The sequence below is a fragment of the Aythya marila genome (assembly GCF_965140915.1).
Source record: "Aythya marila genome assembly, chromosome: 15".
Lineage (NCBI taxonomy): Eukaryota > Metazoa > Chordata > Aves > Anseriformes > Anatidae > Aythya > Aythya marila.
Genome location: NC_139056.1, coordinates 16,592,674 through 16,606,407, shown reverse-complemented (window position 1 = coordinate 16,606,407; position 13,734 = coordinate 16,592,674). Strand labels below are relative to the sequence as shown.

At 52.5% G+C, this 13,734-nt stretch overlaps 1 protein-coding gene across 1 annotated transcript; it reads left to right on the top strand.

The window, feature by feature from the left end:
• The first annotated feature begins 6,182 nt into the window (after positions 1-6,182).
• ZDHHC4 (zDHHC palmitoyltransferase 4) lies at positions 6,183-13,413 on the top strand. The gene is made up of 7 exons (XM_082772062.1): positions 6,183-6,386; positions 8,997-9,070; positions 10,701-10,879; positions 10,982-11,107; positions 11,875-12,119; positions 12,600-13,158; positions 13,312-13,413. Exons 1-6 carry the CDS (start codon positions 6,273-6,275, stop codon positions 12,879-12,881), a joined length of 1,020 nt encoding a protein of 339 aa, XP_082628188.1. The 5' UTR covers positions 6,183-6,272; the 3' UTR covers positions 12,882-13,158; positions 13,312-13,413.
• Positions 13,414-13,734: the final 321 nt, after the last annotated feature.

Here is a 13,734-nt window from a genome sequence, read left to right as displayed (position 1 = left end):
CTTTATCACCTCTGGTGATGGCCCCAAGCAATGCTTGGTGTGGGCAGCCCAACTCCAGCCCTTTTATGAGCACCACCCGTCCTGCCCCGGGCAGTAACAGAACAGGAGCCCTGCTGGATGTAGGAGGGTGATGAAAACCTCCATTCCCCAGGCTTGTGAGCGACCTGCAAGCAGTGCATGCATGAAATGTGAGCCCTGGCACCCTCTGACCCCCATCCATGCCAGGAGGATGGTGTCACTTGGGTACTGCCCTGTGCTGCCTCCAGTGCCAGCACCAGAGGCACCTACCAGAGCAGAGCCTGCAGGGCAATGATGGGGAGGCCCCCCCCCCCAAATTCTATTATTTTCTGCAGCACATGAAAATGAAGCTGCTTGAAACATCTGAGCCACCGAGTCCCTCCGGAACGCTGCCTGCCATCCCGGCTGTGCTCCAGCAGCACGCGTGGCTCCGCGCCTGCTTCTGCCCTGCCTGTGGGGACACCGTGGCCCTGCGGTGGCCGTGCCCGGCAGGACTGGGCAGCAGGGCACTGCTGAGGGGTGTGCGCAGCACGGCCGGCCTGGTCCCCACCACGCCACCGGGGGCTGCTGCAGCTGGCAGGGAAAAGGTGCCTGCAGCACCACCGGTTCACTGGCTTCAAAAGTGCTCCCCTGTGATCAGCCAAGAAACGTTTACGTGGATTAATGTGGCCTCGCTAGAGGGAGGCAGCGTGGAACAGCCTCTCCCCCACTCATTAATCTCCTGTAATCAGCGGGTATCTGTTTCACACGCGGTGCTCTACCTTAGGATCCAAACCTCAACGCCTGTTTGTGAATCTTTAATTTAAAAGCTGGCAGAGGGGATTCGGCTGATCCCCACGAATCTCTTTATGAATGCCTTGTTCCTCTATTAGCTCGGGATCAAAAAATACAAGCTTGGTTATTTTCATAACAGTATTTTAAAAGGCTACTTTGAAATGGAAATTAGAAAGACTAAAAGACAACCACGATCAAATTAATAATTAGCAAGAGGCGATATGTTTGGTAAACTGCCCTCTAGGCAGCCTTCAGGAGCACGATGAGGATGTAATCAGGATGACAGTTTTCCCTTTGCAAGGAAATGAGAGCTAGCGAGTCTGCAGGACAGCCGGAGAGCTGCAGGAAGGGCCCTGCCCCTGGGTTCCTACTCGACTCCCACAGCGCCCAGTGAGCGAGCATGTGGAAGATCTCAAAGCTCTGTGCAGCACCCTTTATTCCTCCAGCAATCACTGCCACACAGGGAATTTGGCCCCTTCTCTTCACACCGAAGCCCCAAGAGCTTCAATGGCACAGCGGCAACACAAACCCCAGAGCACAACCCCCCAGCGCCCAGACTCATCCAGCCCCAAGCCCCCATGGCCACGGCACAGCGGGGTGCCCGGTGCCCCCACATCCCCAGCCTTACCTTTTTGCTGAACTCCCGTGCTTTCTGCTTCCTCTCCTGGCGCACGGCATCGGCGCTGTGCCCTAGGTCCCGCTGAGGCCGCAGCAGCCCCAGGCGCAGAGCGCGCCCGCCGCAGGAGGCCACCAAATCGGCGGCGGCCGCGGGGCACCTCACGGGCACACCGTCCACCTCCAGCACCACGTCCCCGGGCGCGATGCCACAGGAGGCAGCGGGCGAGCCGGGGGCCACGCTGGCCACCCGCGGGGGGCTGCCGCCCGCCAGCTGGAAGCCGAAGTGGCCACGGGGTCCCGGGGGGAGGTCGGCGCGCTGCAGGCGGGACAGCACCCCGATGCTGGGGGGCACGGCCATGCAGCTCCGGGCCAGTGCCAGCAGCGCCGGGCGGCCCAGCGAGGCGACGGGCTGCCCCTCCAGCTCCAGCACCTCGTCCCCTGGTCGCAGGCCCGCCGCCGCCGCGCTGCTGCCTTCCTCCACCCAAAGGACGTAGCAGGGCCCGCGGCCGCCGATGGAGAACCCGAACGCCTCCGGCCAGCCCTCGTTGGTCGCCGGCATGGCTGCAACTGCAAGAGAAAGGGGAGATGGGGCTGTGGGGTGTCTCTGCTCCCAGTGCCTGCTCCTGTAGATGCTGTATTGGGCTGTTCCTCCATGCCTCCTCGGGGGAGGAAATGCCCCCAGAGGGATGCTTCTCATTATATTTCCCCCAAAACAGCTTTCATCCTTCCAAGGCCAAAACATCCCATGTATAGCATTAACCTGACAACAGCACCCTGAAACACAAAGATGAGGATTTTCAAAAGCACTTTGTTGTTAATTCGTGGGTTAGGACCTGCTCTGGGTGCAGTGGGAGAAGCGTGCTCAAAGGGACAGTGGCACAGCTAAATGTCCCAAACTCCTGCAGTCTCTGCCAGGGCAGGACCAGCCCAGCTGATGGCCGTGGAGCACTTGCAGCAGAGGAAAGCAGCGCTCCTGGGTGCCCTTTGATGCTGCTGGAGTGTGAGGGCATTTGTTGTCTGCTGACAGTTGCTAAATTAATTTGCATGCAGAGTTTCACTTCATTTCATCTTAGCTGCCTGAAGATGCTTTATATTCCCACCTTTATTCCACCTGTGTTACTTAGCACGCATTAAGCATTTACAGAAATGAAACCCAGACTGTTTTATCGGGGCAAGTTATCTTAGGGGGACTATGAAGGCTCATAATCACTCAGAAACATTCCTCAGCAATGCATCCTTAGTTTCGCACTCTTCAGATCAGGATTCAAAGCAACGCAGCCCAGCTGCTCCCGACAGGCAGCAGCCCCTGCCACAGACCAGCCCCATGGCACGGCACGAAGCCAGCCCCCGGTGCCAGCCCCCAGTGCCAGTCCCAGTCCTCACCCAGTGCTGCTGCTCCCTGCCCACCCAGCCCAGGGTCCCTGCTCAGGCCAGCACAGCGAAGGCATCTCCGCTGCCGTGTCACTGCAGGGCTCCGTTTGGAGTGACCGAAAGCCATTGACCCACTCCTCTGAGACCTGGGAAATCTTCTCCCCACTGACCAAAATTCAGCCGTGCTGAAAATGCGGCCCTATACCCTACTGGAGGCCAGAGAGATGAATGAAATGCTTCTCGTGTCCTGTTTCAGCAGAGGCCACAGGGACAGCTGGAGAGCAGGATGGGGATGGGCTGGGAACACAGCACGACCTCGGAAATCTGTGTCAACAACCCCAGCCTGCCCCGTGGTCACCACCAGCTGCTCGAGACTGCGTTACGAAGGGCAGTAGAAGTACTGACCTCACCAGGGAGTATGGAAAAGGACCGAGCACTATGCTGCAGCTACCGCTGTCCCTGCCCTCTGTCAGGATGCTGACAGCGACACCAGGTTCCAGCCAACAACCATCACCACCCTCCCACCTCGGCGTCCCACTGCCACAGCACTCACAGAAATCCACAGCAGCGAGCCCGGTGGGTGTTTGTGGGGTGCAGCTCTGTCCCACTAAGGGGTCTGGGCGTTCTGGGGTCTCCTCCATGGCCCGCAGCAGCGCGTCCTGCCTTCCCGCAGCTCCTGCCTCCTCGCTGCCACCCCAGGGGACAGCCTGCGGGCTGCCAGCACGGGGGGGACGGCCGGGGAGCCCCCAGGCAGGGCTGCTGCACCAGGCGGCCAAAGCCACATCCCCAGCTGCTCACTCCAGCCCTGAGCCCTGCCAGGTGCTCAGGGTTGAGGCCAGGCACACCGAGAGGGCTGCCTTGCCTCTGGTTCCCCCGGTCCTTGCTGACTTTATTCCCATTGCAGACCCGCGCACAGACTTCTTGCCGTGCTGGCCCTGGGTGTGCCCAGTGCTGACCTGAGCCTGCAGATTGAGGGGGGATTAGGGCCTGAAGGGAGGTAAAACAGATTACACGGAGGGAAATCCATTACCCACAGGGGCAAATCCCAAGACGGGCTCTGCAAAGCAGCAGGGACGCAGCGCCCTGAGACCCGGCAGACCCCACCACCACAGATTTGGGTGGAAAACCAGAACCTTTGGTGGTGCACGTCTGCCCAGCAGTACACAACATGCTGCAAGGATTTGGGGTCTAGGCTAACGTCGGGGTGGATGCTCGGGACAGCTCCCTCCCCAGCAGGGCCACCAGCTCCTCGCAGCAGGGAGTATTTTGCAGCCCAGCCCCGTGCTCCCACCAGCTCCCCCATTAAGCTGCTATTTCTGATTTTCTCTTTTGCTTCCTCAGCACTTAGGGATCCCGGGGCTTAGCACACTAAGAGGTTTTAGGGTATTACACGTCCTGCTGTGGCACCAGCAGGGCTGGGGATCTGCAGAGGGACAGCACATCCCATTACTGACCACACAACAACCCTGCCTTCCCCTCGGTGAGCGGCACCGGGCCAAGGGGAGCAGCCTCCCAGAAACCTGGGCTGTAGGGCACAGGATGGGCAAAACCTTAACAAAGGGAGCTGCAAGGACGTGCTCTGTGGTGGAGGATCTCAGCCTCGCCAGCGTGCTGTGCTCTGCACTGCCCCTGGCCATGGAGCTGTGCGGGTGCTGGGGGGTGCTGCCTGCCCCAGTGGGTGCTACAAAACACCAGGGATCTTTGCTGCTAACTGCCCCAACAGACAAAACTGCAGACACAGCTATGATCAAAGTTTTTTTTTGTTGTTGTTTTTTTTTCAGCAAGTGAAGTCATTGCTTCCTTTCCCACCACTTCTAAGTGACTTGAGTTCTTTAAACAATGACTAAGTGTTGCTCCTTGCAAGAAATTAGTTCTGGGACTCCAAGCTAAATCTGTGGGTAACAAGAAGATGGTTTTCTTGAAGATCAGACTTTGATCGAATGAGGCTTTTGGCTGATTTTCACAGCGCTTTGACTGAATGACCCTCACCTCTTTCAGACTCAGCCTGCTGCTAGAGCCTTTGCTGCTGTTTTGTCCCGGGGCACAGCTCGGGTGGCCACGGAGCCACACACAGCACCAGCCCCGAGCACGGCCAGCCCTGGCTGTGCACAGACGTGGCACAGACCCCGTGTGTTGCCCACACAAACACAGCCTCACACCAAAACTTGCAGTGTTGCAGCGAATGTCCCCAGTCTGTGGCTGTGCCCAGAGCAGAAATTTTGCTGTAAACAGTAGAAGGAAAAAAAAAAAAAAAGTTTTCCACTGTGCCCTCCTGCAAGAGCACAGTGCCCCGGGCTGCACACCAGCACTGGTGATCCTTGCGCTGTGCTCTGGGGCAGCTGTGCCCCTGTGCAAATGGAGGCTGAATGTCCTCTCAGTCTCAAGTTTGATGTGTTGTTGGCTGAGAACTTAGCAGGGAAAATAAGATCCCCTCCTGAAATGCCACCTCATCTGCAGCCTCTCCTGCCCCAGCGAGTTATTTTCATGTCCCCAGCGCCCTGCAGGGCTTACCTGTGGTGCCCGCGGTGCGGCTGCCCGGGACGCAGAGGACGGGCTGGCAGAGTCATCCCAGCCACAAGGCAGCTTCTGGATCAGTTACCTGCGGCAGCAGCCGCCCGAGTTTCTATGGCAAACTGCCCCGGCACAGTAACCCAATAGGCCACTCATGAGCAGCACTGCGCAGCCCGAGCAGGGCCAGGGGACGGAGCCAGCTCAGGGGCAGCGGGCAGGGACCGGCCGGGGACTGCTGACACCCCCTGACCCCGGGGCACAGCGGGCACAGCTCTGGGTGTTGGGGGTTGGACGGGGGGGATCCTCCAAGGTGCCTTCCAGCCCCTAAGGGCCTGTGACTCTGTGTCACTCTGTGTTGCTCCGTGTCACTCTGTGCTGCTCTGTGTCACCCCATGTCACTCTGTGTCACCCCATGTCACCGTGTCACCCCATGTCACTCCGTGCTGCTCTGTGTCACTCTGTGTTGCTCGGTGTCACCCCATGTCACTGTGTCACCCCATGTCACCCTGTGCTGCTCTGTGTCACTCTGTGTTGTTCTATGTCACCCCATGTCACTGGGTGTCACCCCATGTCACCCTGTGCTGCTCTGTGTCACTCCATGCTGCTCTGTGTCACCCCATGTCACTCAGTGTCACCCCATGTCACCGTGTCACCCCATGTCCCCACATACTACCCCAACCCCCCCCTCCTTTCCCTTTCAGCACCCCGCTTCCAGGCGGTGCCCCTCGGGCCGCAGCACTCGGGGCTCCCTCAGGCTCCGGGCGGGCATCGCTCCAAATCCTCCCCCCCTTAGCGAGCAGCCCCGGGGCCTCCCCGCACCCCCTGCAGGCCGCCCCCGGCCCCTCCGCAGCACGGGCCCGGGAGGGGGCGCTCCGAGCGGCGGCCCCGGCCCCGCAGCGCCCTCCGGGGCCCGGCCGAGTCCCGTCCGGGGGCCGCCTCCCGGTGCCGGGGGAGCCTCCCCGAGGCCGGCCGGGGCCGAGATGGAGCTGGCGGCGCTGCTGGCGCTGTACCTGGGCCTGCTGCTGCTGGCAGCCGTGGCCCTGCTCGGCGGCTGCCCGCGGAGCGCGGCCGGGGCCTTGGGCGGCGCGGCGCGGGTAGGGCCCGGGGGGCGGCCACGGGGTTTGGGGGGGAGGTTCTGAGGGGACAGGGGGGGCTCTGAGGGGACGGGGGGGGCGGCTTTGAACGAAGAGGGAGGGTTTGGGGCAGGTGTGAGCAGGATACAAGGGCCTCCGAGGGCGGTGGGGCCCTGGTAGGGCTGCACCGGGCCGGGTGGGATAGGGCTGGGGCTGGGGCTGGGTCGTGCCCCTGGGGCTGGTCCTGGTTCCCCAGTCCCTCCCTGGATTCTCGGCCTCCTCCATCAGTATTGTATGTCCGAGGGTGTGTGTCTCCTGCATAAAAATGTGGGTCTGGGTGGCCATGTGCAGGCCGGCCTGTACTGGCAGCTCTCAGGTGGGTGCCCAGCTCCCAGGGGGATGCCCACCGGCACTGCCAGCAGCACCCCGCGTCCTTCAGGCTGCTAAAACCCTGCCCAGGTGCCTGCTCACGGCCTGCCCGCACCCAGGGGTGGCCTCTGCTGCTGCTGCTGCGCCAGGCTGGCTGCCCCAGGTCACCGGGGTGGTGGCAGGGTGGCACATCTCGCCGTGCCAAAATCACATTTTCCTGCCCTGCTGAAATCCCCTTGTTCAGTGACAGCCTCGCACCTCACCTGGGAGATGCTCCTCAGTAACGAGCCCCAAGGATGTGCAGCTGGTGGTACTCGCTGCTCCCCTTAAGGGGAGCAAGTTCTGGGGAGGTGCTGAGAATGAAAATAGGGAGAGAGTTATAGTTGGTAATAAATGGTTTAGGGGAGGCTTTTAAGGTGAGTCTGTGATAATGTTGCAGGCTGTTGTTTCCTAGGAAAGTGAAGGAATTAGGAGCTTTAGGAGAGGATTAAGAGTTGGTGCTTTGTTGTAAAGGCAGGGAATGAACTGACAAGGCATTAGCTTATTTCTCTGCCTATTGGGCTGTGTCTGGATGGGGAAAAAAGGCACAGCAATCTTGCTAGGGAAAGGATAAGGCAATTACGTAAGTTGTAAATAATATTTAGTGCTGCTTATGAGAGTCTAAACAGACATTGATTTTTGTTCCTAGTGTTACCATTTTGTTTCATAGACACTCAGATCACCGTGCAGAGAAATTTATTATTTTGCCACATTCCTTAATAGGTACTTTTAAGAAACATGTAGCAATCAGCAACTAAAATGCTGCTGTGTTATAACATCCCTTTTTGGAGAAATGAAACTGATACTTGTAGGCATGAAATAAACATAGGTAGTCCTAATTTGTTTCTGTAGACACTGTATTTTAAATTAATTTCTGACTGTAATTAATTAAAGTGTATAAACCTGGGAGTGGATTGAAATTGTTTGACTGCACTCCTTGAACACCCTTTAAAGTATTCATCGTGAGCAATAGAAATAACCCCTTGCACACAGCACAGCTGTTTTTAGCTCTGTGGCAAGTCATCTTCCACCCCCGAGTCTTTTCCAACCCACCAGCGGCTCAGCTGCGCAGGCTGCTTTTATTCATGACACAGGTCTCGTTCCCTCACACCTCTGTTATCACCGCAAGCACAAATCGTATTCTAGGAGCTTTTTTCTTTGATGTAAGAACTGGCTGAAGCACAAGGGATGGGTGTTCTGTAAGTGGGCGAATGATGGGTGTTTCAGGCTATCAGTGCAATGTAGGGCTGTAATTAACACACAGTTCATTTAAATTTGGATTTAGCAATTGTGTGATAGGTTGCTTTTCTGTCTAGTTGCCTAATGCGTCTCCTGTTGCACTATTCAATCTCTTTTTAAAAAGGCTTGTAACTTGAGCTGCTGATAAGAGGCATACCGGTTAAAAGAGAAATATTTGACATCTTCTCAACCCTACATATGTTTTTTGCCTTCTGGTCTTTCACATCTAAGATAAAAAGCTCTGGCTGCATATTTTCTCTTCATGTCTGCTAGAAATAGGCTCAGCTGCTCTATTTCTTCCACCGCTGATGGAGCAGCGTGTTGCTATAGAGATCTGTCATCTTCTGAACAGCAGAGCCAAACAACCCCAGAGTCACAGCCTATTGCGGAGGATGTCCCTGAATGAAGACAGGCAGCTTTATTCTGCATTGTGTCTGCCTGGCTTTGAAACGGCACTCAGACAGACGTGGAGCTATCAGGCTGAATCGTGGCTGTAGCTGAAGAAGCTGGGGTTTTGCTTTGTGGTTTTGTGTATTTTTTTTTTTTTTTTTTTTTTTTTTTTTTTTTTTTTTTTTTTTTTTTCTGGAGGATAGCAGGCTTTATCTCTTTGCTTATCTCTGCTTACATCTGTCTGATGGCCTGATGGAGCATATTGTAGTTGAGAAATGGCTCAGTTCTATCCCCTGCTCAGCCACTGACCCAGTCTCTAACCTGCTAAAAGCTCCTTATAACTTTCACACATTAACCCAGATAAATTTGTTTGTGCCTGCTGGGCTTCAGGAATAGAGAACCTTGCTCCCCTTTTGGAAACCCCAACAACTGCTTGCCTAGGAGCTCAAAATCCCCTAAAGACGGGCTTCCTCCCTGGTGGTACGGGTACAGGGATATATAAGTGGGGGGTGAGGTGACTTACATTTTTGTTTAAACTGTGCCTGTGGCAGAAGTGATGTGCAGTACCAGTAACAGTGTTTTCATTTGCCTCAGGTATTGTCATTGGTAATCCCCACACGGCTCCAGAGAGTGACACAGAAGGTGCTTCACAGGCTCTTCCACACACGGTAATGCATGTTTATTATATGCTTTTGACATTATTTTTGCTAATGTTTCTGATTATTATTGATGATCTGCTGCCACCGGAGCTTTCGGTGTTACCCTCAGATATTCCATCTTCATTAGGGATGTTTGGTGAGGATTACAGATTTCCCTTAAGGTTTGCCATACTGTTGTCTTTCTGTTCCTTCTGTTGAGAAGATGGGACTCTGAAATATGTGAACATATTTGACAAAAAATGTGGCTCAGGAGTTTCCACTACAACAGATGCCGGTCACACTGGTGGGAAGCTGCATCCACAGGAGAATTACAAAACAAACACCCTGGCAGCTGTGGAATGAGCGTAGACAGAGCCAGTGATCCCTGCTCCCCCTCAGATCCCATTAGTCTTAGTCCAGCAGCCTGGACGTGCAGGTGGCTCAAGGGGAAGCTGCACAGCTGCCAGCGTGCAACCTGCTGTATGAAGGTGAATTTCGTAGTGTCCTGTAAAATCGGGTACTTTAAGATCTGCTTTGGGAACTACTTAAATGCCCTTCCCCTGGGGGTGGCAGCTCCAGTTTGCCAGGCACTCGAGGGGTGTCTACAGCTGTCGATTGCACACTGCTGTTGTTCCGACGCCTGCTGTGCAGATCTTCTGGTGTTAGTTAACACAGCCCAGGAGAGTGGTTTCACTGTCAAATGTGCAGTCAGCAACAGAGCAATTATCTGATGAGCCTGGTGTAGTTGTCACTGCTAGCTTACGCGGGGTGCTGGAGGCACTTGGATCCTTCAGGCACGCCCTCCCGCTGCATCACCTCATTCACCAAGAGACTTTTCATCTCACGCAGAGGTGCAGCACTTGAGGGAGCCTTCTTGCAGCCCTGCAGCTGAGAGATCACCAGGATCTCACTGGATTGTGCACAGAAATGGTGTAGGAGAGAGCAGGAGAGGAGATCTTGACATGCTGTAGGAACATACCTCTTATGAGTTATTTCAAACTGGTGGTGAAAGTCCAGCCAACTGGTGTACCATGCAAGGAGCTGTAATGGAAGTCACTCTCCTAACACACGGCTTATCTGGTGTTGGTTTGCCAGGCTGCTGGAAGCTGCGGTGCAGCTGACGCACCCCAAAGCAGCCTGCATGCCAGGCACTGTGCAGCTTGCCTTGCAGAAGCTGCAGCCTGCTGGCAGGCTGGAACCAGCGCTCGCCATTGGTAACCTCCTGCCACGCTTTCTTTTAGAACAGCTGCTTGCAGCTCCTCTATATTACAGGTTTTTAAATTTACCTTTTATTGGGGGGTTTTCTTTGCTTTCAGAGCAGCATGTAGCAAATATCTTTTGGCAGAATATTTTGTAGCCTATTGCTGTGACGTATTTTGGCAGCACACAGGGACTATGAGACTGTACTTGACTGAGAGAAAAAAATACAGAGGACATGCTAATAATGGAAGTAAATTTAGCTGGCGTTTTTTAAGGAGTTCATGTGCAAAGAAGAGGAGTCATTGGGTGAGAGAACACTCTCAATATGCAGTCCATGTTGGCCTAAAAACCTAGAAGAGATGTCCCATTGCATTTGGAAAGCCTGTGCTGATCACCTGAGCGTACTTGATCCATTAATTGGGATGCTGAGCATAAACAGACGGTCCCCTTTCTGTTGCAGAAGCCATTTGTTCACTGTCCTGCACGTAGCCTTGGAGGTGGCAGTCTATGCTGAATACACGTGGGAAGTGTTTCCTTACTGCTGGGAGCTGGAGTTCCACCTCCTCCTCCTGCTCCTGCCCTACCTGCTGCTGGCTGGGAACATCGGCTGCTTCGTTCTCTGCTCCCGTGCCGATCCCGGTAAGCTCATGCCGATTGCGGGCTGCGGCTGTTGGAAAATGGAACCAAAAAATGTTGCCAGCACCAATGCTTTTACTATTTACTCGTTTTTGTTTTTCACAGGTACAATAACAAAATCAAATCATGCATCACTGATGAAGATTTATGTGTATGATGGTGCGTTATTTCAGAAAGGCATCCGGTGCCCTACGTGCGACATGGAGAAGCCAGCCAGATCCAAACACTGTCGTAAGAATTTAACTTGCTTGGCAAGCATAACAGTAATGTACTCCCAAATTAGTTCGTTATCAGTAACTGCAGTTCACACTATTTTTGTTTTGTTACCCCACTCAGTACACATAGAATTTTGTTCATTTTTAGCAGGGTCCCAGATCACAGCTGCCCTTTGCCCATTCACAGAACTATTTTGCAGTTAATTATTCTCACAGAAATGACCAGTTCTGAGGGTATGCTTTTGGGTCAGGGATAGGCAAGCATTTGAGTATTTAGAGGTGAAATAAAAGTCATTGCCTGCCAAGAGCTGAGCTCAGGATTTTGTGTTTCTCTTGCAGAACTTGCTGTTACCATCATCACTTAAAATAAAGCAGGGAGATACAATCTCTAACTTTCACATGCCACAATAGGCAGTATTGTCAGAGAAGCCAAAGTCACAGAATCACAGAATGGTTTGGGTTGGAAGGGACCCTAAAGATCATCTAATTCCAACCCCCTGCCGTGGCCAGGGATACCTTCCACTAGAGCAGGTTGCTCAAAGCCCCATCCAACCTGGATCTAGTCTTGGTTGGTGAACAAAAGAAGAAATGAGGTACACGTGTTTGTTTTGAATGTTTATTTCGGGGTAAGTGGTTGAAATTCATTGATTTGTTTAAAATACTATCACCTAAATCACGGCCATTGTTTTTTCTTGATGAATAGCTATTTGAAACTGTGTAAAAATCAAATTGATTACTTAAAAGCCAACTAACCAAGCTGTCTTGTCACTCACTTTTGATCAGGTTTTTGCAATGTCTGTGTACACCGTTTCGATCACCACTGTGTGTGGGTCAACAACTGCATTGGTGCCTTCAATGCAAGGTATTTCTTCCTCTACCTCTTCACGCTGACAGTTACAGCCGCAACCATTGCGATCATCGCAGCAGCGTTTCTCATCCAAGTGGTGCTGCTGACAAATATGATGCATGGGAGTTACATTGATGACCAAGGCCAAGAGCAGGCTGTTGAGATTCGCTTTCTCATTCAGGTAAGCTTATGCTCACTGGGCCGTTAACCTGCCTGGAGTTTAGATTCCCCAGTGCTGGAATTTAACTCACCAAAGAGCTGCTTAAACTGTATTGTGTCACCAAAACCAGAAGTTGTACCAGATTGTGACCTCTGTGTCTGGCAGTTTTGCAGTGCTTCTGCGTTGATGATTTTTTTAATAAAATAATAAAAAAAACTCTCTAGTACAAAAATATAAACATTCAGAAATAAATGGATTTAGAAAATACCCCCGCTTATTAGCAAGCTTTGAAAGGAAATAAATTTCTGGAAATCCGCATGCTTTTACTCAAAGATTCAATTTGGAATGGAGCATTGCTGAGCTGGAGGGAGGATGGGGCTATGACCTTGTTTCTGGGGCTGAGGTTACGTGTATAGACAAGCATTTCAGGTGGGATGTTGCACTGTCTCTAATGCCGTGACTCCAACTTTGTAACCAAGTTATTATTTTATTTCCTTGCAGCACCTTTTCCTGACTTTTCCTAGGATTGTCCTCATGCTTGGGTTTGTTATTCTTCTCACGCTTCTGCTGGGTGCGTACTGCTGTTTCAATCTCTATTTGGCCTTAACCAACCAAACTTCCAATGAGTGGCATAAATCCAGAAGATCTGGGTGTTCCCGCCATCCAACACTGCAACCTTGTGACAGACAAGTTGTTTACAAAAATATTTATTCTAAAGGAGTCTGGATGAATTTAAAGGAAATCTTTAAGCCTCCCACAGTGCTGGAAAAGAAGAAAACATGAAACTACTACCCCTTTGATTAGGATTTTCTTTTTTATTTTTTTACTTTTTCTAAGACGTTGATTCAGCAGCGTGTTTTGATACCACGAGCAACTTTTGTTAAAAAAAAAAAAAAGGTTACTGTATTTCAGTTAATTAGAAACTTTCTTTTCATAAAGGTGATGAATCTTCAGAAAATAGTGTTTGCAAGTTTGTCTGTAACACTGCTCATACCAGCTGTTAAAGTGATGTGTCAGTCTTTTCAGACACAAGCACAGCCCAGAAGCAGCTGTACTAGAGGTAGGTTCGGCTGGGGTGTGCACACACACAGGCAAGGGTCTTAAAAAAAAAGTTACTGTTACTGGTTGTGTGCTGCATAACATATGCCACTGCACAACAGGCAAACTGAGTTCCTAAATTACTTTGGTACATCTCAATTATGTCTTCCTGCAGGAGACTTTACAGCAATGGAGTGAGGACGTACATGCGGAACATCATATAAAGAGACATCAGTTGTTGATTATTCCTGTAGGAAGGCAGAGTGGTGCAGTCGGCTGTGAGATGCTGCTTAACAGTGCCTCTGCAGAGCACTACTTAAGATACTTGACTTAGTGCGATGTTATTAGAGGGACCAGTAATGAACTTGCTGGCATGAAGCAAGCTCAGTCCAACAGACTGCAGTGAATGCCTTTACTTGGCTTATGTTTAACCCGTTACTATTAACAACATGTAGAATGAGGGAGAGACCTGACCCTGCCATCGGTATTTCTTTGTGGTTTAGGCATTTTGCTGCAGGGAAAGTAAAAAGCTGCCAAAGCTGTTTCTAAGGCTGCTCTCCTGCATTCACAGAACAGGCACCTCTAAAAGCAGAGTGGT

What these genes read in the sequence shown, in the direction of transcription:
- ZDHHC4 (XM_082772062.1), top strand. Translation starts at nt 6,273, where the DNA reads ATGGAGCTGGCGGCGCTGCTGGCGCTGTACCTGGGCCTGCTGCTGCTG. An exon ending in CACAGGCTCTTCCACACACG is followed by an intron (nt 9,071 to 10,700) that starts GTAATGCATGTT and finishes TTTCTGTTGCAG; the next exon opens with AAGCCATTTGTTCACTGTCC. An exon ending in CTGCTCCCGTGCCGATCCCG is followed by an intron (nt 10,880 to 10,981) that starts GTAAGCTCATGC and finishes TGTTTTTCACAG; the next exon opens with GTACAATAACAAAATCAAAT.